Below are 27,696 nucleotides of genomic sequence, written 5' to 3' on the forward strand. Positions count from 1 at the left end.
TCTCTTGAGGTAGGCTCATGTTTTGAAATTGAATTATATTTGTGTAAAGACCATTCAGAACTAGCTCGGGTCTGCCCATCACTGTGACGTTAGGCAGATACAGACTTTGAGAAATCAACTCAGTATTAAAAACCAAGAGAATAGTCACTGCTGTGGGTGAGTTTATTCACTACATTTTTATTTTCGCTGCTTGTCATATTTATCATTAGAAAAATGAAGACAGAGTCTAGCTATGTAATGAACTCATAGTTTACTCAATGGAAATTGAAGATACTTGTGTTTCTTTAACATTTGCATGTTTAAGCTATGCAGCACAAGAAACAAAGACAAATAATAAGTAGTTGGTTTCTTTTAGCTTTTATCTTTATAAACAGACCTGTTTATCTTTAAAAATAGGCCTGCCAGACCTTTTTTGAATTGCAAAGTTTTGCTGCAAATGCTTTTTGTTTGGCTGTGCATAAGGATTAACACTATCAAGAGAAGTGGTATCTCCTAACCTTTGTCTCTTTGCTCAATGTCTGTCATTGGGTCTCTGTTTTGGTGTCAGTCACTGCTCTCCGTTTATTGGATAAACAATACAGCTTTTTATGGTAGACTTTCTGAGATTCCAAAATCTAGTTCAACAACAAATAAAATTATATTTGCTCTTCTCTGCTTTTACACAGTAGACCTCACAATATTTATAAGCATAGCAGTTACAGAATGAAAGTTCAAGGGATAGTCTGAGTTAGTGTGCACAGCCTGTAAATTAAGCTATATGCCCTCCCTGGAACTAACATCCTCACAGAGAGTTGTGCAAAGCATAACAACTGTGTTGTCAAAGTGAAGCCATATACCAGTGTGAAACAGCCTCATACTGCTGAGATCAGAACTCACAACCGGAAAGCAATTCCGTCATATACCTAAGACTAGAGAGAGATGGGCATATATCTCAAAAGGTTGAACTTGGATCCACATCTAGACTTCCACAGAAATTTTTAAGTGTTCCAATCTGGAGTTTGGGTTGCAGTTTGTTATATGAAAAAAGGTTGGGTAAAAAATTCAAATCAGGATCTGAACTTTCTCACCACTCAGAGCTGCTTAGATCTGGTGCATCTTTTAACAGATATTCAGGTGGATGGAGGCTGATAATTTTAAGGCAGAGTTTCTCTCTCTTTTCCCACTTACTCCCTTTTTCCATGTTATTGAGAGGACTGAACCAGCATCCCTATATTGCAAACCCAAATAAACAAATAGAGGTTTCCGGGTTATTCTTGCAAGCATTTTTGGGCACATAATTGGGTATTTTGGAAATAAATTCTAGAGTGGTAGAGAGGGCAGCTGTACTTAGCCAGTGGAAAAGACAAGTTAAGCAACATGACTTGCTACATTGACTCATAGAGCAGAAGAAAATGAACTTTAGAAAAATAAAGCTTTGAGGGCCAAATTCTGCTCTAAGTTACATGACTCAGTGGGAGTTTTATCCATGTAACAGAGCAGAACTTTGCTCTAGAGTTAATTGATTAATCGACTAGGAAAACGAAGGTCAGAGACATATTTTTAGGAGCAGTCTGGAATTATGTCCTTATACAATCATTAAACAGCAAATAATGACAGAGGTTATTCTAGACCTAACAGCTGAGAGTAAACCAGGCATAATAAACTACACTGAACTTGGAGAGAACTTAGGAGCTACTGTCATCAAGCGTGAAATGCTGATGAGGTTCTGTGGAAAGGGCAGTGATTAAAAAATACTGCACATTACAAAAGTAGACATTGAAGTAATGTGCAGTGAGTTATAGAAAACTATTTGATATTCAGTAATGCTTAGGATGTTCACAGTGGGAAAAGAGGGAACTAGCTGGGATATATTTTGGAATGCTACAACAAAATTCATGCCAGTAAAATAGAATTTAAAATAGTCTGAAATGGCTAAGAAGGGAGATGAGACCTGAGGAGCAGGAGCTGAGGAGAGCACATCTATAATAGAACAGATTAGAAAATGGTTTTGGTTCCCTTTTTTCTCTGAAGAAATTTTTTTCATCTGAAAACCAATGGGGCTGGGCATTTTCCAGCACTGTTTTGCCTGAATATATATATATTTGGCAGATAACAGCTGAACATTTTATGTTGAGAACTTGTCCCAAAACTTTGTGATTTTGTCCAGCAATTTTCAAGTTGTGTGCTTTCTGTTTTCTGATGAACTAATTCAAAATTTCTAGGAAAGCAGACATTAGCCAACCCCCAGTTGTCTGTGTAAAAAATAAAAAATGTATAAACATTTACAAAAATTGCAATGACACTGGGAAGGGAGGGTGTTACAATTGCTGGTTGAGTTCCCCTTATGATTGGTCACCAGACTGCTGTAGTGGACCCAAACCTTGGATCCCAAGTGCTTTTAAGCTTATTGAGTGATCACTCACTGTCCCTATATCTGGCCTTTCAGGCACCCTCCCAGGGTACAGACTTAAATCTGGTGCCCGTTCTCTGGATGTGGGACCCCGTGGTTCAGCTTCACTAGCCTCCAATCTCAGTGCTAACCCCCCACATCTCCCCAGTATATTATGCATGGCCTCTCCAGAGCTCCAGCCTCATGGTTACTCTGGATTACAGTTCCACCCTTCAGAGACTTCATGACAAAGCAAGGGACACACCAAGTTGCAAAGGAATTTCTAAACCAATCACACTTTACTCAGACAAAGCATGAGAGATGTGCAGATTTACAGAAAAATAACAAACATCTGCATGCAAGACCCTGCCTCAGTTTCCTTAGCCGACCCCTCTCCCCCTGCCTCCTGCCCAGTCTTGTCTTCTGGTTCTGGTCTGCTCTTCCTTGCTAGCAGCTTGTTTAACAGCAGACTCTAAAACCCATGTTTCTTCCTGTATCTCCATTGGGGTTTTTCCATTATCCAAACCTTGTTCTTGTAACAGCGGATTGCAGTCTTTAGTGTCAATTTTCTTCGGCCAGTCCTCTCCCCTTGGACAAATCAACAAAAGCTCTTGACACCTGTATTTTTTGTTTAAGTATCAGTGATTGGGCTATCTACACCCATTGTCTGCCTTTCTGCAGACATGTAAACCCCCAAGGACTAATTCTTTGCTCCAATGTAGTACTCTCATTATGAGAGTAATGAAATAGATGGAAATATCGCTATTCATAAAAATAATACGGCTATCTCCAACATTCTGTACAGAGGGAGACTGGGAAATTATGATGCCCCAATTTAAAAGGTAGGCATTTTTTGGCTTCTTTTAAATAATAGCTCTTATTTTTTATATTGCTCTTACTTTCCACCTTGATTTGGGTGCTTATGGAGAGCAGGCAGCTGATATGATTTTTCATAAGCAAAAAAGGTCAATCTTTGGGGTCGAGGATTCTTAAGGTTTTCATTCCAGTTAAGATCTGAGCCTCGTTTTTTTGTTTGTTTTAAACAAACACTGCCAGCACTGAGAAATACCACATATGTGGAAATACTGCAGTGCAAAAGGGAATACTGTCTGTCAAGAATTCCAGCTTTGACAATGTGCTGCTAGCAGAGACCACACCGCAGAGTCACTTGAGCAGTCTGTTGATATTTTGCCCTTACAATCTCAAATATTTAGCTGAAGATGATTTGTCGAAAAGGGTTTGGGAAATTTTGTTTAACCCTTCTCTGCCTCACTAAATGGCCCCAATATGTCAGAAGTTGATATCTATTAGGGATGCTAATGATTCTGAACTGACATACTCCCTCTACTGAACTCAGTAATAAGTGACTCTTGACTCCAGAATATGTTTCAGTCTTTTTTTACAGGTCACCATTGTCAATATACAGAAATTAATTTTTCCCCGTAGGAAGAAAATGTTCACAGAGCTAGTAGCACTGTGATCTGCACCCAGGGCTTAACAAGCAGATTCAAACACCTATGTCTCTTCCTATGCCATTGGGTACAGTTACTTACTGAGCACTGACCTTAGGTGCTTAGTAAATAACTGTAGTATTTCCTAGTGAAGTATAATTCCAATGTTAGTTTGTTTGCTTGCCTCCTATGTTGTTGAATTCGAGACCTTATGGATATCAGCATTATTAGATATTTTGATTTTTATCACAAGGTAACTAATTACATATAAAAGTCAAAAACTTTGAAACTTTACCCAATTCCTAGGGCTCCAGGCTCAAGGCCTAACCCTCTTAATTTAGGCATCCCCACCCTTTCCCAGTTCCTAGGGCTCCAGGCGAAAAGCACCTAACTTTACTCCTCCGTGGGCTCCAGGCTCTACTCCTCCGTGGGCTCCGGCCAAATACCCTTTCCCTGTGGACTCAGAGCAAACACCCTTTCCCTGTGGACTCAGGGCTTAATCTTTTGTGGGTTTATGGGGTCTTTTACCAGTGAAAGAGCCTTACACAGTAATATACTACATAACCTCTATTTATTAACAATCACCAAAAACAGACTACACACGCTACACATACAGTGCTCACCACTCCCCATAAGACAGATGAACTTTTTTTGATGGCCAGTCAGGATCAGGTCCATCCGGGGGAATCCAGTTTCTGCACGGTGTCATTGGCAGAGTGTTGAGGTCTGGCAGCTTTGATCTTTGGGGCTGTGTCTTGGGGTTGGTTCCCAAAGAAGTTCCTTTTGGACCCCAGTTTATATAGTGATATTTGAGTCCTTTTTAGCTATACCTTAACCAACCAGTATACTAAAATTTTACTAACCAATCCTAACATAGTGTAACAAAATTCTCTAACCAATCCTATCCCACCACCTTAATTAATTTACGCTTAGAAAAATTAATTATATAACAGACAGAAACAATTAAAGAACCAGACAGCGATCGTACAGATAAACAATAGGGAAGTGGGGACCATAATGACAAAACAATAAAGAAATGAGGATTTCACAACTACAACTATTGATAAGTGATTTCTTGACAGACAGGATGCTATCAAACTAAGTTTTCTTTAACCATCTTTAGATCTATTTCTTTATCTGGTATGACTGATCTGTGAGTCATTCATAGTCTAAAAATGTCCTGTACGTTATTTATTTGTGTTGTGGAAGTGCTCAAATGCCCCAACCACATTGTGCTGGGTCTGCATATGCACATCGGAAGCCATGAAACACGACTGAAAAAGCCTACTGTCTAAGAAGACAGTTGAGGGAGAGGGATACAATTAAATATATACATTTTTAGTTATGCATTATATATATTCTTTCAAAATAATGAATAAAAATATCTCTTCTATCCCAACTGTCTGCCCTTTTTTTGTGGGCTTCTCAGAGGTGAGTCTTGAGATGAGGGTAATGGCCCTCCTAAAAAAAAAAAAAAAATCCATATGTCAGGGTTTGCTTAGGTTTTTAGGATCTTCCATTTATAACAGCGATAATTACCTTAACAGAGAGCATTGCATGGAATTAATGACAGCCTAGGTTTAATGACCCTTGGTTATGTCTCAGTCCATCAGCTTTTCCCATCTGGCCATCAATCCCATGGAAATGCCCTGCACCTCCATTATTATTGCTTAGGTAGATGACAGTTCTGCTGCAACCAATGCCTTATTTCTTCCAATGAGAGAATCTTACAGCTAATACTTTCTTTCTTCTCACTTTAGTTATCTGCAGTATTACCAAGACACTTTATACAACTGGTACCCCAAATGATGAGGCTGTTGGCTGTAGATTTGCCTAGGACTACACCTTCAGGGTCCAAGACACAGCTCCTCAAAGGTATTTAGGCACCTATCTGCTTCTTTAGGCACCCGAGTTCACCATTTAGGCACCAGTGCCACCTAATCCTGTAGGTGCCTAATTCCCACCAGCATTTGCAAAGCTGCCTAAGCCTGATGCCACTCCACAACTAATGAGCAGCTCAAGCCAAAGCCTCAGAGGCCTCAAAGCAGAATTCTCTGCAGAATTCTCAATTCTGTAAGGTCTCCAGTGTAGCCGCTCTCCTGCCGGCATAATTAAATGACCGCAATGAGCGGCGTTAGCTATGTTGGCAGGAACATAGTGCTGTCCACACCAGCACTTTTGCCAGTGAAATTAATGTCGGTCAGGGGAGTATTTATTTTTCACACCCCTGACCAACAAGTTTTACCGACAAAAGTGGTAGTATAGACAAAGCCCTAGACAGGGGATCATCTGTCTCTCCAGCAAGGCCTGATCCCATAGGTGTGCTCTGAGCACGCCTAAGACAGGGTTGCCACCTGGCTGGTTTTGTACTGCCTTGCAACAAAAACAAAAAACAAACTTGGGACATGGTAGAGTGCTTTGCAATTCACACCCCTAGTAGTCCAGATGGTGGTGTCGTTTTAAGATAAGGTACAAAAAAAGATAAAATAATATTAAAAATACATAATCAGGAGTGGCCAAACTTACCGAACCTCTGAGCCACATACAATAATCTTCAGACGTTCAAGAGCCGCAAGAGAGACACACCTGCCCCACGGGGCAGCTCCTACCAGGGTTTGCGGCTTCTGTCCTGATGCCCCCTCCCTTCCCCCCGCTGGGCTAAAACCCTTAGACCCCACCTCCCTGAAGAGCAGAAGCTCCTAGTCCCACGACCCCGCTGCAGGGCAGAAGCCCTGAGCTCCCCCCTGCCCAGTAGGTGGAGAATGGGTGGGGGACTGAGCGTGGGGGCCTCCGGGAGCCACACTTTAACGGTGAAAGAGCCACATGTGGCTCATGAGCCACAGTTTGGCCACACCTGACATGTATTGTGGGCAGGTTGTGGTGTTGGGTGGGAGAGGTTGTGTCTGGTGTGTGTGTATTTTGTTGGGTTTTTTTGTAACATGGTTCTCTATTACTAAAAAAAATTTTTAATTACCTAGTTTAGTAATAATTAATCGGCACTGGGTCCTTTCAGTTGGTTGGGGATGGAAGGCCAGTGGTGGCTGCTATTTGTTAGTGTGTGTGGGGGGGGCAACCAGTGGCTGGGTTATATTAGGAGGGTGGGGGTGGCGGCCAGTGGCTGGGTTATATTGGGGGGGGGGGTGGCCGGGTGTTGCGGGGTGGGGGCAGTTCCGACTAAGAACTGATACTTGTCAGACCCTGCAGCAGTAGGGCCAGATGCAGGCCAGGTGAAGGGACAACACAACACCCACACAAGAGTTAGCGGGGCACAGGGACATGTAGGGTGAGTGTGAGAGAGGCAAGCAGCAGTGTCAGGGCAGGAAACTAGCACAGAGGGGTGCCAGTGAGACACATTAACTGAGCTTGGCCTGGAAGCTTGCAAGCATCAATTTGCTTGGAATACTGACTGGACTGGAGAGGCACTAGGCCCGTAGAGCCTTGTCTCTCAGCTGTCCTTCCACAGGAACCCAAACAATTACCACTGTCGCTCACTTTGAATTGTAACTGTTAAGCTTCTGTACTTAGAGTATCTGCAACCTTTGCCTTTCTTGCCAACCCTAGTAAAATACCCTTTCACTCAGCCATGAGTCTGAGTGGTTATTTGAGCCCACTAGGGCTAGTGCCTACAAGACCGAGCTGCTGAAGCACTTTCAGTGCTCACCTCCAAGTCATGGTACTGCTGCCACGCTCCTGGCACCTTAGGGGTTTGGTGTACTCCAGCACTAAGCAGATATAATAATTAGAGAGCTTTCGAACATGAGCAGGGGCTGGAGAGAAAGAGCGATGGTTTCAACTGCTAGAGCACGGGCTACCTAAGCAGTTGACCTGGCTTCGGTGCCTGCCTCCAGGAGAGTGTTCACTGCTGAGGTTCCCAATTAGAGAGAGGCACTTACCTCAGGCACAAGGAAGGAGACCAGGTCAGCTGCTTAGGCACCTACGCCCCTCTCCCTGTGACTCTTCTTGGCATTTCACTCCTGGTTAGCTTAGGAGTCACCCCATTCACCTTGTTGGCTTCTGAAAATCCCTTCCTTAGGCACCTAACTCTCACCATGCATTGTAGGGGAGCCCAGGTGCTTTGCTGGGCTATGAGGATTCCACTGGGCGGGAGACCACCTAGGAATTAAACATCATAACACTGACCGGAGCAACGCCTCAGTACCTTGGAGGTTCTGGGCCCCAGTCTATAGCTGTAGTTTTGAGAGTAAATGAAACTCCCAGTAAAGTCAATGGGAGTCGCTTGCAAGGAGCAGCTGCAAAAAATCAGGTTCCAAGTAGTGCTCAGGAAGTAAGTGGGAAATCACTGACACATTTTTCACAAAGGAAATAGTTGGGTGGGAGCAGGAACGAGAGGGCATGTTAACAGATATGTCAACATTCATGAAAATATATCTGTTTAAAAAAAAAAAAAAAAAAGGTTTTCGTGATTCCAATGATGGTTGTCCTTGTTTCCTTGCAATTGATGGGTTCTTTGGCAGGCTTTCTAAAGAAACAAATAAGTTGTAGCTCAGTAGGCAAGAAACCAGCAGAAATTGTTTTAGGTGAAAATGCCTTGCTATGTGGATATTTAAAAGTATGTGAGTTAACATTGGTGCTGACTATATTTCCTTTAACCTCATTAGCAGTTCATCTTGCTTTCCCATGCATGACGCTGGAGCAACTAGTTCACCTTAGTGCCTTCTGGTACGTAATTCATCAAAGTGGCAGACGAGTGCTTGAAGGAAAATGCATGTAAATACTCATTAGGAACCTGACTCACAAAGGCATGAATATTTCTACCCATATCATTAGGTCCCTCAGGATTATAGTAATGCATGTGTGTGAATGAAAATGGACTTAGCTCTGTGTGAAAAATGAGACTATAACACCCCTTGGAAATACCACTACACAAATTGTTTAATTTCTTTTAGTAATTCCATTGAAAAGATTGTTTTGTTTTTTTGTTAAGATTATCTTAATAAAAAAAAATCATTCTTCAGTGGCTGTTTCCACACACAAATCTTCATTAAGATGAAGCTGAGATTGCAGTCAGTTATATGCTGTTTCAGTGGATATTACCTTCCAAGAATGGAAGAGGAAATAAGTAAATAAATAAACCCTCAATTGTTAGAAACCTAGGATGTCCCAATCTATTCTAAGGGCTTGTCTACATTACCCACTGGATCGACAGGCAGCGATCGATCCAGCGGGGGTCGATTTATCGCGTCTAGTCTAGACACAATAAATCGACCATCGAGCACTTGTCCATCGACTCCGGTACTCCACCAGGGTGAGAGGCACAGGCGGAGTTGACGGTAAAGCGTCATCTGTCGACTTACTGCAGTGAAGACACCACGGTAAATAGATCTAAGTACGAAGACTTCAGCTACGTTATTCATGTAGCTTAAGTTGTGTAACTTACATTGATCGCCCCCGCCAGTGTAGACCAGGCCTAACTCTGCTCCATATTGATGCCTTCCTAGCCTGTACCATGTCAAAGATGTGCACCACAGAACATCGCTTTTATAATGTTTTTCATATGTACATGTCTCTGTATTAAGTGTAATGATAATGTCACCACACTAACTTCTGCTCTTTTTGTGCAAGTACGTTAATAGGAATATGAGATTTATGTATGGAGACGTGTGTAATGACATGGATAATTAGCTGCCACAAGGCCAAATCTCATGGGCGCTGAGCACTCCTGTGAGGCACTGAGGCCTAGATCCTCAAAGGTATTTAGGTGAGTTGGCTGCCTAAACACGTTTCAGTGTCTGGGCCTGAATTCCCTTAGTGGTTTGCAGGATCAGGCCCTTACTTCAGGCCCTTTAGCATGTTATGTTGGAGTTTGTAAATAATAATACAAGTGTCTGTGTGTGTGTTTGTGCACATTATAGGTGTCCATAAAGGAAGCTGTGAATTACCCCAGCCACCTTTACTTACATTGGTAGTATGTTGCTCCACAAATACAGTATATTCCTGATTATCCAAATAGTGTGGGGGAGATGGACATGGATTTTATTCGGATAATCAGGAGTTTGGATAATTGAGAGGGCAGGAGCCATTCAGCCCCAGGATATCCTCCCTTGCCTCCGGGAGCTTGATGTTGTCGTCCTCCTAGTAATGCCCCTCGGGGGTCTCTGTTATCCAAATTTCCACATTATCTGAGTCCCTTTCTTGTCCCCCACCATGAGAGAGCTGCCTTCTGCAGCATGTGTCCCCCTTGCTGAGGGACAAGTAAGGGATTCGGATGATGCAGAGTTTCAAATAATAGGATTTCAGATAAATGGGGATATACTATAGACCCACTGATTTCAGTGAGGCTACACATTGTGAGTAAGGGTGGCAGAATCTGGCTCTGTACAGTTACAATTAAAACAATCTAGCTTTTATGGTCTGTGATCAAAAGTAACTGGCTGGCTATGGTAGACCTGGATAGCTAAGGCTATCTATTAGGGCACTGCTGGGGGTGCAGGGTGCAGGTAGTTTGGGTGCCTGGCTTGAGAAGTGTAACTTTGACTTTGCAGTTCCTGGCATTCTAATCTTGGGGCAGTTTGTGCGGATGGTGGTGGGTTATTTTGTTTTTTCACTTTACCATTTTCGAAAAGCACTATTATGTCAGACCACTGATACGCGCCTGCAACCGTAACTCCATCTTAATAAGGGTTTTGAGGGAGATTTCCTTAGTTTGGTCATTGGACTGGGGAATGGAAGAGGCTAGGTAAGGGAGTGGGGGAGCTTTGTCACCCTGGCTTCCTGAAGCCAGCAGGAAGGGACTCTCACTAATCTACACCTTCTGTGAATCTTGGGAGGGGAGCCTCTCTCTTGTAGGCCTTATAAGGTGCACAAGAGTATGGGAATCAACTGCTGGGAGAGCCATGTGGTCTGGTGAGGAATCTCACAAGCCTTTATAATCCTTATGATTGTTAGGGTCCCCAAACTTCCCCCCTCACAGGCCTTGAGGTTTGTGGTTCCCTCATGAGCCCTAAGACCTATGGGGTGACTGTAAGTCAGGGAGCGGGACAACAGGGAGCTCTGGGGAGAGTGTATTTGTGCTCATGGCTTTTAGGGAGGGGGCTGCAAGGAGCAGTGAGGGCAAGGCAGGAGAGCTTAGCACTGCAGAAGGAAGGAAGGGGAAAGTACCTTCCCTGGCTTATGCAACAGATGAATCTCCTGTTGTTTACAGCAATGGGATTCCCTGCTGATGAACCACAGGTGGCTTGTTGAAAAAGGTAGTGAAGTGCTAATTCTAATGCTTCCTGCATGACTTCTCCCCCTGCTCCTGATTATCCCTCTCCTCACCTGGATCCTGTGCTCCTGGCAGCACCCCCTCCCCCAAACATCCATGCCTCACCTAATCCTCATTTCTCCCCAAGGCCCTGTTCTCCCCCTCATTAGCCCCAGCCAGAGACCTGTTGCCTCTCAGGTCTTCATGCACCTGTGTCCTCTCTCCTGCACTCCACCCCCTAGAAACCTCATGACTTGGGGGGGGAAGCCTGCCAGTTGAAGGAGGAGTCCAGGTGTGGAAGGTGCTCATGAGCAGCTTGCATGTAGGAGTATTTGTGGGGTGCACCAGCATCTTTCCTCCCTGAGGAACCTCCTGTTGTTCATCAGAGAGGAACCACAGAGCATGATCAGAGAACCTCTTGAGGTCCATGAGGTGGGAGATGAATGGGAGTGGAGCTTGAGGGGCAGGGGAAGGAGATCAATGGGGGCATTTCCCCCTTCCTGCAGGAAGGGAGAAGCCCCCATTGAGTCTCCTCAGCCCCAGCTCAGGAAGCTGACTAGGCTCTTTGAATTCTCCCCCTTGCCTCCACAAACCTGTATGAGGATCCTCAGCCCCTTTGCAGGTTGGTTGTAAGGACAAAGTCTCATTTCCGTTGACAAGCCTTCCAAGTCATGGAGTTAGGCAGTGTGAGCTCTGTCTCCGTAAGGAAAGGGCTAGAGACAAGTTTGTTAAACACGGCCAGCTTAGGTCTCCAGCATTTGTGTGATGAGCTGTGCACTAAGGTCACCAGAACTGATATTCCTTAGCAGTGTTACTAAAGCCAATGTTAATTGCTCTGGTAATTTGAATTTAATCATCTACATTTTGCTCCGGGGCTCTAGATCTCAGCTAAGGGAATCCATACAAGTCGGTTAACGTGCCTTTTTTGCTATAAAGTGGGAAACAGACAAATATCATTAGAATATGTCTGGACTTGTGCTTAACAGCTCTAGTTTAGGGTTTCATAGTTCAGGAACAAGTTGTTAGACTTGCTTCAGATTTTATAGGGAAAAAAGCTAATTTAAATGTTTTGAGAACAATATACATAAAAGGTGGGGCTGAAATTAGGTTTATAACAGAAACTCAGTTGCTTTCTTAACTATGACACAATGGTTGTCACTGTTAATGACTCAGTGCTTGGTGCATCTTCTCATGTACAGCTGTAAAATGTAACATTACAGTTAACAAAGTTATTATCATTTTATTGGCACCACTTACTATAGGAAATTTTGCTATCATGATTCAAAATTTCTTCATTTTCTGAGACATTTCTAATGTCACTGCACTTGTAACAGTGACTGTTGGAGATGGTGCTAATTGATAATTTAGTATATAGAGAATTTGCATATCTCTTGTAAAAATCAGGTATAGTTATTTAATAGAATTTATTTAATGATTTCTAGAATACTCATTTCTGAGTACAGAATCTGAGATGTGATACAAATTTTAAACAAATTTTAAAACAAAACTGTGCCCAGTGCCCACAAGAACCAGAAGCTCTTACTAAGAAAAGAATTAAAACCAGAAAGGAAGAGCTGGTGCACCATAGACAGTACAATGTTGTGCTGACCTAAATAGAAAGACTTAGCATTGAACCTTGGGAATCTGATGGACATCATCAGAGAGGATGATCCATAGACAAGGTCCCTGGTTAAAAACGGCCTTATCCCCCGAGGGGAACTTGGGATGGTGAGCACAAACAATGCAAGTGACCTCAGTTTTCTTGGAGAGACAGAGGGATATGCTAAAGTACTTCGGGCCAGCATTATGCTCTTTGGAAATGTAGGGTCAAATCCAGCCCAGGACAGCACAGCAAATGGAAGGAGACATGTAGGCTACTGCATTCTCCTTAATCGAGGAGAGACAATCTAGACCAGTTCAACAAATCGTGAATGATGCTGCAAGATATCATCATTCCACAGGAGCCTATTTAAGGGCCGCATCATGAAACAGTCCTGTCTTCTTAGTACAGTATATTATCACTGCACCTTGTTGCATACTGCGTATTTGATTATCTTTAGCTTTCCTTCTTTCTTTTTCTTAATTCTCCTGTTAAACAATGGGATAAGATGTATTTACAGATTGATAATGATGGTTTATACATCTTTTAATAACCTGGCTTATTTTCATGGAAGTTTGTGGTTTTCCTCTCTCTTCCATTGCCTTGTAAACACACATTGTATGGATGTACTCCATATCCTGTTACTGTGTATCTTTTGAAGATGACTTGAAAGACAATCTAGAAAAAGTGCAAAGCACTAGTTATCAGTGTGATTGTAAAATATGTGTATGCATTAAAGACAAAGAAATGTATTAATAAAGCACTATGATAATCTTGACAGTGATTTTGTTTAAAACGAGTGTAGTTACATGCTGAACCTGTATAACATTAATGCTGCAGATGACAACCCAAGGGAGACAATTTTCTGACATTTGGCACCAGAGAAACCTGATTAAAATATTATTTCCATTCACCAAAGCAATGTTTTAAGTAACAAAATCTGTTATAACATATAAAAATGTTAATAGAAAACAATTACCTATCCGAGAGGGTGTTTGGAAAGCACTCTGAGATCCTTGTACTAAAAGGTGCAATATATGAGTAAACTAATTAGTAATAATTATTTTATTGCCTAGTGGATGAAAAAGTGATTGCAGTTAATTTTGAAGTGTTTATTTCTTTGCAGCCTTTGAAAATGCACTGCAAGAGTTGTGCACTGGTAACCAGTTCTGGACACCTTTTGGGAAGCAAACAAGGCAACAGAATCGACCAGACTGAGTGTGTAATACGAATGAACGATGCACCCACTCGAGGTTATGGTAAAGATGTTGGAAACAAAACTAGCCTTCGAGTCATTGCACATTCTAGTATCCAGAGAATTCTGCGAAACCGCAATGAACTGTTAAATATGAGTCAAGGTACTGTGTTTATCTTCTGGGGTCCCAGCAGCTATATGAGAAGAGATGGAAAAGGTTTGGTTTATAATAATCTGCAATTGATGAATCAGATACTACCTCAATTAAAAGTATATATGGTTTCTCGGCACAAGATGCTTCAATTTGACGACCTCTTCAAACGGGAAACTGGCAAAGACAGGTGAGGAAATTTATGAGGGTACATTTGGGGAAATTTGCATAGCTGCAGAATAATGGCGTTTACACTCATCAGTTTCAGATTAACTCAGACGGAACATCATGCCCGTTAAATGTGCTTGTGGTTGTAATATGATTTTACATGCTAAATAACACTTAGCTTTTGTAACTTAAATCCAAAATGTGTATCAAAATCATGTGCATTGAATATTTGTCCATTAACTCATAACACTAAAAACAGTGTGTGTTGTATACAATTAAGCAAGGGAATTGCAGAAAGAAACAGCCAGGAGATAGACACTGTGTTTTAAATCTCACTTTGGGCTAATAAACCTGAAAGCAGTTTTTTACTGGTTTTGAAAAATCAGAATTGATAGGTTTTACTTTCATATGGAGGAAATGCTACTGTTCTGTGAATTATAATGGCTACTTATTGAATTTAAGCATTCTTGAACATTGCTGCTGTAAAGCTTCCTGTAAAACAAATACATACTTTTTTCATATATTAGTTGCTTCTGAACAGTTCATCTTCCATTTACAGCTTGGAAAAAAAGAAATTGTTATTATAGTTAGTCTCATAAAGATGTATCTGTAACTTATAGACTGATCTTCAAATGAAATTTTTAATAAGTGACCCACTGCAGGACTGGAGTATTTATATGCATAATGTAGGTAAATGGGCTTTTAAGCCAAGGACTTTCTCAAGAAAAATAAATTTGTTTTTATTTTTATGAACTCATTATATTTGTACACACTAAATATGCAGCAGTAAAAATGGTACAAGGTCCCCACTTCGATACAAATGAAGAGGTGAGTACACAGTGCAGTAAGTCATTGTGAACAGTTTTCCTCACCTAGAAACTTACTGCAAAGTCCAGCCCATGCAGCTGGTCTTAGTACTGGGGCAACCACAGGGGATGTGGGGGATGTGTCCTGTCTTCCAGGCTGCAGGGCAGGGGCAGAGGCAGAGCTACTCCATGGCAGACTATTACACCCTATTGGCTGAAGGGACCATCTTTTGGTTCTGTGTTTGTACAGCACCTAGCATAATGGGGGCATGGTCCATGACGGGGGCACCTAGGCGTTACCACAATACAGATAATAAATAATAATGATAGGTAGCTGTCCATGCCCTTTACAAGCCCACACTGTAAGGTAAAGGACCACTGCAACCAAGATACAATGTATCCTCTGGCCCCAGCCTACCTTGTGCATTGCTACCTAAGAGTCCCCCATAGGCTAGGGCTCTGCACAGGGGATGCAGTACTGCCCCCTAAATCTTGCCCCTCCTACACTGGCTCCACTGTCAGGGAATCCTCAGTGGCTCTGGAGGTGTGGACCGGTCTTGCCGGTATAAGCATAATGTAACTATGTCTAGGCCTACTTGTTAAAGATCCTCTCACGTTCACCTTAGAAGTGGTGGCAGGGCCTCTCTTCATTCACTGTAATTGCAGTGGGAAACGACAGCTGGGGGGGGGGGGGGGCGGCTCTACCAGCACAGAAAAAACTCTTCCCTTTCCTAGTTTGCTCAGCCAGAGCAGAGAAGAAGGGGAATCTGACAATCCGCAGGGAATTGTGCATTTAACACTTTTTTGGAGGATGTATGGAATTAGCTGCATCCCCAGTATACAGGGGAGTGAAACTTAACAGCAAGTGTAATGAAGCGTCACTGTGGGCTAGATGGGGCAGTTAGGCTCACGCTCTGCCTATCGGGCAGTGCAGTGCTGTATCCTCCCAGTCACAATACCTCCCCTGACCCCCTCTTGCTCTAGAGAAAGTAAGATGTAGCACCCCTTTTTGAGATGCAGGATACATCTTGCCCTGCTGTCTGGCCAGCTCTGCTGGCTACACACGGGGGAGGGTGGAATCATGCCTCCTCACTTGCAGTGGGGATATCCCGCATGCAGCAGGGATCTGAGCAGGCTCTTTGTGTGCACAGAGTGAGGGCTTTTTACGCCTCTGCAGTCACATCTGATCAGAGCTCCGTCTTGTCCTGTAGGAGAAGTGAAAACCTCCTGAAGGAATTTTGTCCTTTAATTACCCTATAGCTGAGTTTATTGGGAGCCCAGTTCTGGGCACCCTCAGCTCCCAGTGGGAACCAAGGGCACTCGGATCCTTGTAGCATTCGGTCTTACAAACAGGTTCTGTTGGTAATAAGAAGGTGCACACGCCACTGTACAAGAAATGCTCCTTTAGAGGACACCTCTGACCTACTTGAAGGACTAAGAAGATTAAAACAAGAGATGAAAATAAATGAAAAGGCAGCAGAAAGGAAGGAGGAAGGAAGATGAAAGGAAACATGGGCAGGAAGGAATTTGTAGAAAAAAAAGTCAATTACAGAGCTGTGGGTGCAGGAACAGAACATTGTGTAACCCAGAATGTTCTCTACTCAGTGTACTTTTTTTTTTTCTATTGAGTACTACTGAGTTATTGACTGCAAAAAACAAAGGGGGAGAAATCTGATTGCAAGGAAGCAATAATCAAGCCATCCATTTCTGTCTTTAGTGTTATGAGAAAAAGGATAATTGGATGTATTGTGCTTTATAAAAAAAGGACTGATTTTTAAAACTGAAGGAGAACCTTCAGAAAATGTCACCAATGAAATAGTATGGCAAATGACAGAGGCTGCAGAGCAATATACTTTGATATTACAAAGTAACTGTACTTGAAAATAACTTTGTAATTGAATAAGGGTACATTAAGAAAATATGATTCAGAACCAATATTACAGTAATTAGATAAAGGAAGCGTAAATGAAATAACTTCAGGAAGAGTATTTCCATAGAGATTATAAATGAGATTTTGGTGGAGCAGAAAGGCCTTTAATTGTAATTTAGTGTGCACTACAGAATTATCAGCACAGTGTGTTAGTTCATCATATAAAAGAATATCTGATAATTCCCCCTAATAAGCACATGACAGCTCTTCGTATTCTTTCATTACAGCTGATTAGAAGTAAAAACAGTAGATATTCTTTTGTTGGACTCTTGTTAAAATCTTTTATGAAAAGGCAAGACAATGTAACCCTATTTCTATACTGTAATACTGCAGAGGTGGCATTTAGAGAGATGGAAGCATTAGCAGTGGTACTTGAACAGGTTTTCAGATTTAAATTCTTAATGCTCATTGATTGTCTTTTATTTAAAGTTTGTTTAAATTCCTTTATTTTTCCTATTTATTGAAACCTCGAGAGTTACAGTAACTAACATAATAATTGTCTAACCTAAAAGGGCCAGACCCTTCTGACAAATGCCCTGGGTTTTCTGAGCTGTGCAAACCCTAGACGTTGGGGGAATCTTGTCTGTTGAGAACAATCTATTTCCCCCAAATCTCTCACTTCTGTGGCATGCAAACAAATTCTCCTCCTTGAGTCCTTATCCCTTCCTCCTCCACCTCTGAGCTGGAAAATTATTATTTGTATTGCAATAGTGCCTACAGGCCCCAACTGAGATTAGGGCCCCATTGTGCTAGATGCTGCCTATACACATAGTGAGAAACCACTCCCTGCCCCAAAGCGCTTACACTTTAAATAGACATGGCAGAACATAGGGTAGGAGAAAGGAAGTATTACTATCCCCATTTTACAGATGAGGACCCGAGGCACAGAGAAATTAAAGGTCAGATTGAGGAACAATTCCTCGCATGAGCAGTCCCATTGATTTTTGCACCAGTAAACTTTAATGTAAATCGGCCTACCAATATGAGTAAGGGGCTTGGAATCTTGCCTTAAGTGACTTGCCCAATGAGACACAAGAAGTCATTGGTAGAGCCAGGAATTTGACCCCAATCTCTTGAGTCCCCAGCCAGTGCCTTAACTAGAAGACTGTCCTCCTTCTGCGATAATCTTCATGATCAACTGCTGGTGGAGTGAGGTGTGGGATGGCACGGATGGACTCCAGCAGTCCCAACCTCATACACATCAGAGGTGGTGGTAAAGTGTTGTTTAAAACACTCCCCCTATGCCAGAAGCCATAGAATGCTAGAAAATGGGCCCTGATAGCTGTGGAATTTTAGCTGGAGAGAGATTGACTTTTCATGGCATGAAATTCTCTGCCCAAATACCATGATGATGGATGGAAGGAAGGGCTGCTGTCTTTACTGTTCTCCCATAGTGGACAAGTCCATTCCTGAGGTGAGTCAAGTAGACTAATTTATGCTAGCCATTGGCCTCCTCATCAATAGTAAGGGGTTGAGGCTAATAGATGGCATAAATGGTTCCTTGGAAGCCTCAGTAATGAACCTGTAAGTCAAATAAACACCCAAGAGTGGAATCAGCTATGCCCCTTTTAAAGACTATCCCCAGTTTACAGATGTTCAGTTAGCCAGGGAGGAGCCAGCCACATTAGGATATCTGGGTTACTCCTCAGATGGAATCCCACTTTGTTGTTCAAAGATCCCAGATGCCATTAATGACACTCAGGCTAGGTGGAGTCAGAGTCTCTGATCTTGTGCAAGAGGTGTCATGTTATGGCTAATGGATGGCAATGGCTTTAGTCACTGAAGAAAGGAGATTCCCTGCTAAGAATCACAATTAGAATTCTCAGGCATGGAACACAGAGTGGCTGAGACATGTCCACAGACCAGCACTTGCAAAAGCTCATTTTGGCTGGATTGAGCTCCTGGGGCCAAATCCTGGTCCCACTGAAATTCTGTGCATGTCTACATAGCTCTCGGCAGCGAGCCTCTGGGGTCAACAGATCTGGGCTAGTGCTAAAAATAGCTGTGCAGAAAATGCTTTGAAGTTGCTTGGATGGGGACGTGCTCGGGTCCCACAGCCACAACTTCAAAGCACTGTCTACACAGCTATTTTTAGAGCACTAGTGCAAGCCCCGAGCTGAGAGGCTTGCTGCCACAGGCTGTGTAGACATACATAATGGGACCAGCTCTAAATGGCATCCTGTGTCGCCATGCATTTGGGTGATGGCTTCCATTAAGCAATTATCGATACAGGGTATTTTTCTGGTAGTTAACTAGTATCAGAATATAAACACAGGTTTGGAGGCTACAGTTGCTTAAGATAAATGTCACAAAAATATTAATGTTTCTGTGCCCAAAATTAATGACAGCAAAAGAGGTGTTGGTTGCCCAATTTTCATAACCTTTCACAAGAATGGAGAAAACTGCCCAGAAATTACTTTAGATATTTCAAGAATGATTTGTCACCCTGGAAACTTAATTATGTTTTTACTTTTAGGAAGATATCCAACACTTGGCTTAGCACAGGATGGTTCACAATGACTATCGCATTAGAACTCTGTGACAGGATAAATGTTTATGGCATGGTGCCACCAGATTTCTGCAGGTAAGATGTATTTTGGAAGCATTATTTGCTAGCCAGGTTGAACACTGGAGATAAATATTGAAATCTTTAATTTTGTTTCCAAGAAATATGTCTACAGTCCTCTTGAAGCAATTAATTAACATGTCCCAGGATCTGGTTCAAGAAACAACAAACAGCATTTAATTCTGGTATATAAAATATTAAATGTTTTTATTCTTACAGTGGGAGAATTAATCCATCTTGTTGGTGTCTTTTAGCCTTTGAATATTTATCAGCTAAAACTAATGCAATAATTGGCATGAAATTAATCTGGAAAATATTAGTTTCAATCCTCCTCTGAAGGGATTTTTCATTATAGAAGGAGGGAAGCTCTGACAGTTTGACTAGTTTCTAAACTGAACGATTTATGAAACCAAAATTAAGATCCCGGTTCCCCTGACATGTAAGCCCTACACATCTGGAAAACTGGCCACCTACATTGCCCCCTCAAAATCTGAATTTGCACATGTAAAATGGATGATTACTCTTGCTATTAGCTATCTTGTGCATGCAAATGTGGTTTGCAGATGAAAGAGGCAGCACTCAGATTTTTGCCAGTGAAACTGGCTAGTGTTAGAAAGTTTGGTACAGAACATAAAAACATAAAAACATAAGAACAGCCGTATTGGGTCAGACCAAAGGTCCATCTAGTCCAGTATCCTGTCTTCCAACAGTGCCCAATGCCAGGTGCCCCAGAGGGAGTGAACCTAACAGGTAATGATCAAGTGATCTCTCTCCTGCCATCCATCTCCACCCTTTGACAAACAGAGTCTAGGGACACCATTCCTTACCCATCGTGGCTAATAGCCATTAATGGACTTAACCTCCATGAATTTATCCAGTTCTCTTTTAAACACTGTTATAGTCCTAGCCTTCACAACCTCCTCAGGTAAGGAGTTCCACAAGTTGACTGTGCGTTAACAGGTGTAAGTTCAATGAGAGGTAACTTGCTACAAAAATCGATATTGAGCCATTTCACAACTACAGTTTATCTTGGGCCACATTCAGTGTTCATATGCAACAAGGGGAAGGGATTCAGTACAACTTTTCATCGCTCACTCCCCATTTGAACTAGTGGGTACTTCATTGAATTTTCTGCTGCAAACTCACTGACTTCACTGAAGTCAGGTTTATCAGTAAAATAACTTTCAGTGGCAAGGAAAGCAAGATTACAGAGATGCGTTGGCTCATTGTATCATGGAGGTAGAGTTTCTTTTGTTTTAATTCTTTTGAGCATTAAAAATGACCATTCAAGACCTTGCATTTGTGCTGACCATGAAGAAGTAGCAGCTTATTGACAGGATCTTTACCATAGGCAATGTCAACACCAAATTGTATGTGGTGAGAATCTTTATGTATTTCTAACAGAACATTAATGACTGTAACTTGGGCTGTCCCTACCAGAGCTCCTAAATTTCACAAAGAGCTCTTCAAGGAAAGCATCAGACGAGATCAGATACTACGGATATCATAAACAACTTCCATTACACTCCGCCTACTTGAGCTCTCCTGCCAATTCAATTGGATAAGACCTTCTTCACTTCCTACTCTAAAACTGTAAAGTTCCTGGCACCATTATAATGGCTGCCATGTCCTATCCCAGAAGTGGTTGCATTCTGGCGGTAAGTGAAGCAATCCTTATGAATTTATAAGTCATAAATCTGCGTACTACTGTAATTCAGTGTAAAGCAAGGCAACCCCTTTGAAGGAAAGATTAAGTCTGCTTTGTTGGGGTACATGCATATAGGTAAAAAAAAGGGGCAATCCCTGGTCCAGAGAGCTTAACATCTTCACTGTGACCGTGTGTAAAATGTTCATAAGAATTAATGTACTGTAACAAAGTGGCATAATATTAAATTATAAGATACTATAATATTGATATTTGATTTAGTTAGGGATTGGTTCTGCTTTAAGCAGGGGGTTGGACTAGATGACCTCCTGAGGTCCCTTCCAACCCTGATAGTCTATGATTCTCTACTGTTTATATAAGAACATAAGAATGGCCATATTGGGTCAGACCAATGGCCCATCTATCCAGTATCCGGTTTTCTGGCAGTGGCTGGTGCCAGATGCTTCAAAGGGAATAAACAGAACAGGGCAATCATCAAATGATCCAGTCCCAGCTTCTGGCAGTCAGAGGTTTAGTCACACCAAGAGCAGGGGGCTATGTCCCTGACCATCATGGCTAATAGCCATTGATGGACCTATCGTCCATGAATTTATCTAATTCTTCTTTGAACCCAGTTATACTTTTGGCCTTCACAACATCCCCTGGCAACCTTTAACCTGTTACTGAGTGACCAGAGAGGTTGAAGTGTTCTCCTACTGGTTTTTGAATGTTACGATTCCTGATGTCAGATTTGTGTCCATTTATTCTTTTGCATAGAGACTGTCCGGTTTGGCCAATGTACGTGGCAGAGGGGCATTGCTGGCACATGATGGCATATATCACATTGGTAGATGTGCAGGTGAATGAGCCCGCCACGCCATCAGGGCAACTCCCACCTTTTCATGTTCTCTGTATGTGTATATATATCTCCTTACTATTTGTTCTATTCTATGCATCCGATGAAGTGGGCTATAGCCCACGAAAGCTTATGCTCAAATAAAATAAAAATAAATTTGTTAGTCTCTAAGGTGCCACAAGTACTCCTGTTCTCCTTGTCCACATGTGTGTTGACCCCCTCAAAGAATTCTAATAGATTGGTGAGGCATGATTTCCCTTTACAAAAGCCATGTGGACTCTTCCCCAATTTATCATGTTCATCTATGTGTCTGAAAATTCTGTTCTTTACTATAGTTTTTTATTTTTATTTTTATTTTTTTTTTCAAAATTGGTGTTACATTAGCTATTTTCCAGTTATCTGGTACAGAGGCTGATTTAAGTGACAGATTACATACCAAAGATAGTAGTTCTGCAGTGTCATATCTGAGTTCCTTTGGAACTCTTGGGGTGAATACCATCTGGTCCTGGTGACTTATTACTGTTTAATGTATCAGTTTGTTCCAAAAACTCCTCTATTGACACCTCAAGCTGGGACAGTTCCTCAGATTTGTCACCTAAAAACAATGATTCAGGTGTGGGACTCTTGCTCACATCCTCTGCAGTGAAGAGCAATACAAAGAATTCATTTAGCTTCTCCGCAATGGCCTTATCGTCCTTGAGTGCTCCGTTAGCACCTCGATCACTCAGTGGCCCCACTGATTGTTTGGCAGGCTCCCTGCTTCTGATGTACTTTAAAAACATTCGCTGTTTAGTTTTTGTTTCTTTTGCTAATTGCTCTTCAAATCCATTTTTTGGCTGCCTAATTATACTTTTACACTTGACTTGCCTGAGTTTATGCTCCTTTCTATTTTCCTCAGTAGGATTTGACTTCCAATTTTTAAAATATGTCTTTTTGTCTCTAACCGTCTCTTTTACTCTGTTTAACCACGGTGCCATTTTTTGGTCCTCTTACTCTTTTTTTTTTTTTTTTTTAATTTAGGGTATACATATAGTTTTAACCTCTTTTATATACATGGTTAATATTTATAGTTCAGTGAACAAATTATGGTACAGCGGTTCATTTACCTGCTCATAAAGATGGGAAAAAGTAGTTTAATAAGCAGTAGAATTTAATCTATCCTTATTAAAGGGCACAGCCTACATCTGTGCTGTAGAGACTAATTCTGGGGAAGGTCATCTACAAAGGCCCTTGAGAAGAACCCAGTGCTCCCATAAATACAACCTGAACTGTCTGATTTGTCCTTAGTCTGCTCATTAAATAATAAAATATTGTAGCAAATAAAGCGTGATTCTTATTTTCCAATAAATGGTTACAAAATACAGTATAGTGCCATTAACTATTGTCTACTACTAGAAATGTGCACAAAAGGCTGGACTTTAGAGTTGTGTTCCTGTGGTACATTAGGAACAATGTATTTTAGGTCCAACACAGTATAAATTTGCAATAAAGTATGTTTTCATTATTTTCCAGATTAAAATCCTTCAAATGTATTGCTGATTATTTAGTTGAATAGCAAATACAAATATATTAAAATTGAATGTCTAATATTCATATTTATATTCAGAATTAAAATAAAACCAAATTTACAATTCCTCTTACCCATTTTTTAAAGTATTAATTAGCAGAGTAATGATCACTGTCATGGAACTAAATTAATATCACATCTGTAATGTGAAGGACATTTCAGAGGAATCATAAATATTACACAGTTGGTTCTGTAAAAATTATTAGCTTAAGATAATTAACCAAACTTCTTTCTACCAGGACAGGGGGAAACAAATTCTGTTTGAAAGAATTTTTCCTCAGAATGAGAAGATTTTCATTGTCAACATGAACAACACTTAGGTGTATAAATCATTTTGTACATTTACTAAGTTTAATATTTACGTGTGTTGGTAGTTGCAATTGAAAGCGGAATGGTTGACCTGAGTATTGTGATTTTCTGGTGTTATGCAATAGATCCATATGTAAGATAGAATAGTTCACCTTGGTCATAATATTACTGGATTTTATCAAAAGCGAAGGGTGTCTACACTGCAATTAAACACCTGCAGCTGGCTCATGTCAGCTGACTTGGACAAAGGGGCTCGCGATAAGGGGATGTTTAACTGCGATGTAGATGCTTGGGCTGGAGCCCGAGCTCTGAGATCCTCCTCTCTTGTGGAGTCCAAGAGCCCGGGCACCAGCCCAAGCCCGAACGTCTACATCACAGTTAAACATCCCCTTAACCCGACTCCCACGAGCCTGAGTCAGCTGACAGGGGCCAGCTGTGGGATTTTAATTGCAGTGTAGACATACCCTAAGGTGCCCTGATGTTGCTCTTATGCCACTCTATGTGAGTATCTGACTTACAAATTGCTGCTTGGATAGGGATGTGCTGAAGTTATTGAGTATTCCAGTAGTAAGATGATAACCTGCTTAAGTCCCCATAGCAAAGGTTTAGCACAGAGAATACACTACTCTTGCCCCAAAAGAAAATTAAGGAGGAAGGTCACCTACTCTGATTTTGAGTGTTCAGGAAGCAAATTCCAGCCCATAATGGACTTGGGGTCAGATCTCCCTCTTCTGTAGAGAAGCCCTTGGAAGAAGTCAAAAGAGCAGAAATACACCACATTTCGCAGTGCTTCCTTTAATTGTCCTTGCAAAGTGAGGGATTTGGGTTCCTGTAGAATTCACAAAAATGAGATCTCCTAATTCCGTGATCCTGGGCACACAAGGAAGTGTCATTCTTCCCCAGAGACAGGAGGCATTCTGTGTGGGTGTTCCTGTCTCTACTGGCTCCCATTGTAACCCAGTTCCAGGAGCTGCACTGCCATTTGCTGGGTCCCCTTGGGTATGTCTACACTGCACACTAAGCCCGGGTCTGTGGGACCCAAACTTGCAGACTCACAAGTGGAGTAGTGTTTCCTAGCCCATGCTTGAGCATCCGCACTGCATTGTAAACCTGTGTTTACAGTTGCTGGATCCGGGTTTCACAGCTGTGCTAATGTATCTCTTCTGCACTACACAGACCTTACACCTCAGGTCGGTGGTTTGACCTGCATCCACTCTGCAAAATGACAGGGTTTATCCCAAGTCACAGTGGGATTCAGGCTCTGAGAACCCTCCTAGCAGGGTCCTAGGCCTTGGCTCCTGAGTGTTTGCTGATGCAAGTCAGACTGATTTGTGTGTGGACACAGTGGGGCTTGGGCTCAAACCTGAGTCTCAGCCTGGTCTTAGTTTGCAGTGCACACAGATATACCCAAGCGTCTGGCTGCCCAGTAGCATCTGCTGGAAGGACACAAGAGGGTTGATGTTATTTCTGGCAGCATTAACTCCTGATAGGAAATCTGAGACAATCTCGGAATGGTGCCAGAGAGAACCGCCAGGCTCCTGCGCCACTTGCAACCCCACCAAACCTTTTCTGGTGAGGGAGGCTGGCACCATACACATTGCTGCTTTCCGCATTTTGGGAGGAGCTCTGCCTGAGGAGAGCCCCGGCATGGATCTGTGGAGATCTTCCCACACTAGAGCTTATTCTGACCACTGTTTTAATTGCACAACCAGAGGCATATACATAGAGGCCATTTAGAGTCAGGTAAAATAATGATATTTTCCTATCAAGAATTCTCTTGTTTGGCTGTCAGGTCATTTCTCATTTGTGGAAATTTAGGCAAATTGATGTTTAAAGTTCTGTAATTTATTCCTTTGGCCACCACCTCTGACTCTGGCTTCTTACTCTGTCCCACCCCCAACTGCCTTAAATCAAGTAGCTATTGTTCCTAGTTATGTTGTCTGGAGTTATGCATTTTATTCCCAATTGTATGGCCACTATTCATAGTGGGTTATCTCCTTCAGTCCTTACTCACTGACCTCAGTGAGAGCACTGCCTCAGTAAGGGCTGCACAATTCCATCCTATATAATCAGGAGCAAAATGTATAAAGGTGTTTGGAACAATTTTAATAGACTAGAAATTAGATTCCAAAGGGGGCAGGGCACTGGAGAGAGGAGGCAAAATTGTCCAGAAAACTTAACAGCCGAAGCACAAAATCTGCTTGTCCATACTTCAACATGGTGATTGACGATGATAAAGAATAATGACATTTTATTCGCCCTTCAAAATATATATAGTACTCACCCCAAGTGAGCAAGTATAATTCTGCATGGCTGATTTACAGCCACTTTTAATTTGTAAAGGAAGAGATTGACTGGAGCGGGAGATGGGATGGCCTTGTTTTTCTGCTTCATTCCTTTCAATGCAAACACTGTTTGCTGTATTTTCAGGTACCAGTGTGGGTGGATACCATCTGTGGAAACATGTGCACTGAAGTGGCAAAAAGTAAATGATTGACGCCAGATACAAGTGCTTATTGTGTGTCAGTGCTGGCATGCTATGAGTGGAAAAGTATAGTATATTTTACAAACTGCCATCCAACAGCTCCCTCCCAGCTGTGATATTAATATGCATGCTAACTGACAAAATACTGATTAATGTCCAGTATCAGGCAGTGGTAAAATAGCATCTGTTTTAATATTAATAAATGAGATGACTAGCAATTTCCTGATAGAGATTACTCATGCATTTCATTTGCTGGTGACACAAGTTCATTGCAGTTAGGTGAGAACATGGTACAGTTAAGTTGGGTTACTGTGTAGTTACTCAAGCCACAGAGTTCAGATCCAAACCCAGCTCTCCTGAAGTTCAGGAGTCTTTGGAACTGGGATTTAGGTTTGGCTTCTATGAGAGAAGAAGAGACTAAACACAAAGGCCCAGGTGCTCAAATGTATTTAGGCACCTAACTCCCATTGGGGATCCCTTTGAATATCTGGGCCAAAGTTGTTATGATACAAATCTGGATATTCCCTTCCCCTGAGTTTGGTGTGTTCTTATAACTGATTTTGGTTCAGACCCATTTCTAGTAGTCACCATTGTATTAAATGGAATAACCTGGAATTTCTGGAACCCGATCCTGGAAGTGACTGCTCATGAATATACATCTGTACCTGTACAGAGTCCCACTGAAGCCAGTGTGGAGTTATTCACAGGATCTGGGTCTAAAATAACACATTGTTATGAGGTAACTATGGGCCCCATCCAGCACAAGATATAGGCCTACCTACATAGGAAAGATTGGCCTGCTATGGAAGCCATCAAACAAAGCAAAGAATAAGATCCATGGGAGTTAAACTCAAGGTACAGGCACAAGGAGAGAGATGGAAGATTCATACATTCATAGATTCTAGGACTGGAAGGGACCTCGAGCGGTCATCGAGTCCAGTCCCCTGCCCTCATGGCAGGACCAAATGCTGTCTAGAGCATCCCTGATAGACATTTATGTAACCTACTCTTAAATATCTCCAGAGATGGAGATTCCACAACCTCCCTAGGCAGTTTATTCCAGTGTTTAACCACCCTGACAGTTAAGAACTTTTTCCTAATGTCCAACCTAAATCTCCCTTGCTGCAGTTTAAGCCCATTGCTTCTTGTTCTATCCTTAGAGGCTAAGGTGAACAAGTTTTCTCCCTCCTCCTTATGACACCCTTTTAGATACCTGAAAACTGCTATCATGTCCCCTCTCAGTCTTCTCTTTTCCAAACTAAACAAACCCAATTCTTTCAGCCTTCCTTCATAGGTCATGTTCTCAAGACCTTTAATCATTCTTGTTGCTCTTCTCTGGACCCTCTCCAATTTCTTCACATCTTTCTTGAAATGCGGTGCCCAGAACTGGACACA

The 27,696-nt window shown here is 41.9% G+C and overlaps 1 protein-coding gene across 1 annotated transcript in view; it reads left to right on the forward strand.

Annotated features, from left to right (window-relative positions):
* The window catches only part of ST6GALNAC5 (ST6 N-acetylgalactosaminide alpha-2,6-sialyltransferase 5), an 87,814-nt gene that overhangs the window by 55,765 nt on the left and 4,353 nt on the right, over positions 1 to 27,696 (forward strand). The window contains exons 3-4 of the mRNA XM_065409836.1: positions 13,750 to 14,159; positions 19,350 to 19,457. Coding sequence (XP_065265908.1) covers positions 13,750 to 14,159; positions 19,350 to 19,457 — 518 coding nt within the window. The remainder of the gene's footprint in view (positions 1 to 13,749; positions 14,160 to 19,349; positions 19,458 to 27,696) is intronic.

Source organism: Emys orbicularis, chromosome 8, assembly GCF_028017835.1.
Source record: "Emys orbicularis isolate rEmyOrb1 chromosome 8, rEmyOrb1.hap1, whole genome shotgun sequence".
Lineage (NCBI taxonomy): Eukaryota > Metazoa > Chordata > Testudines > Emydidae > Emys > Emys orbicularis.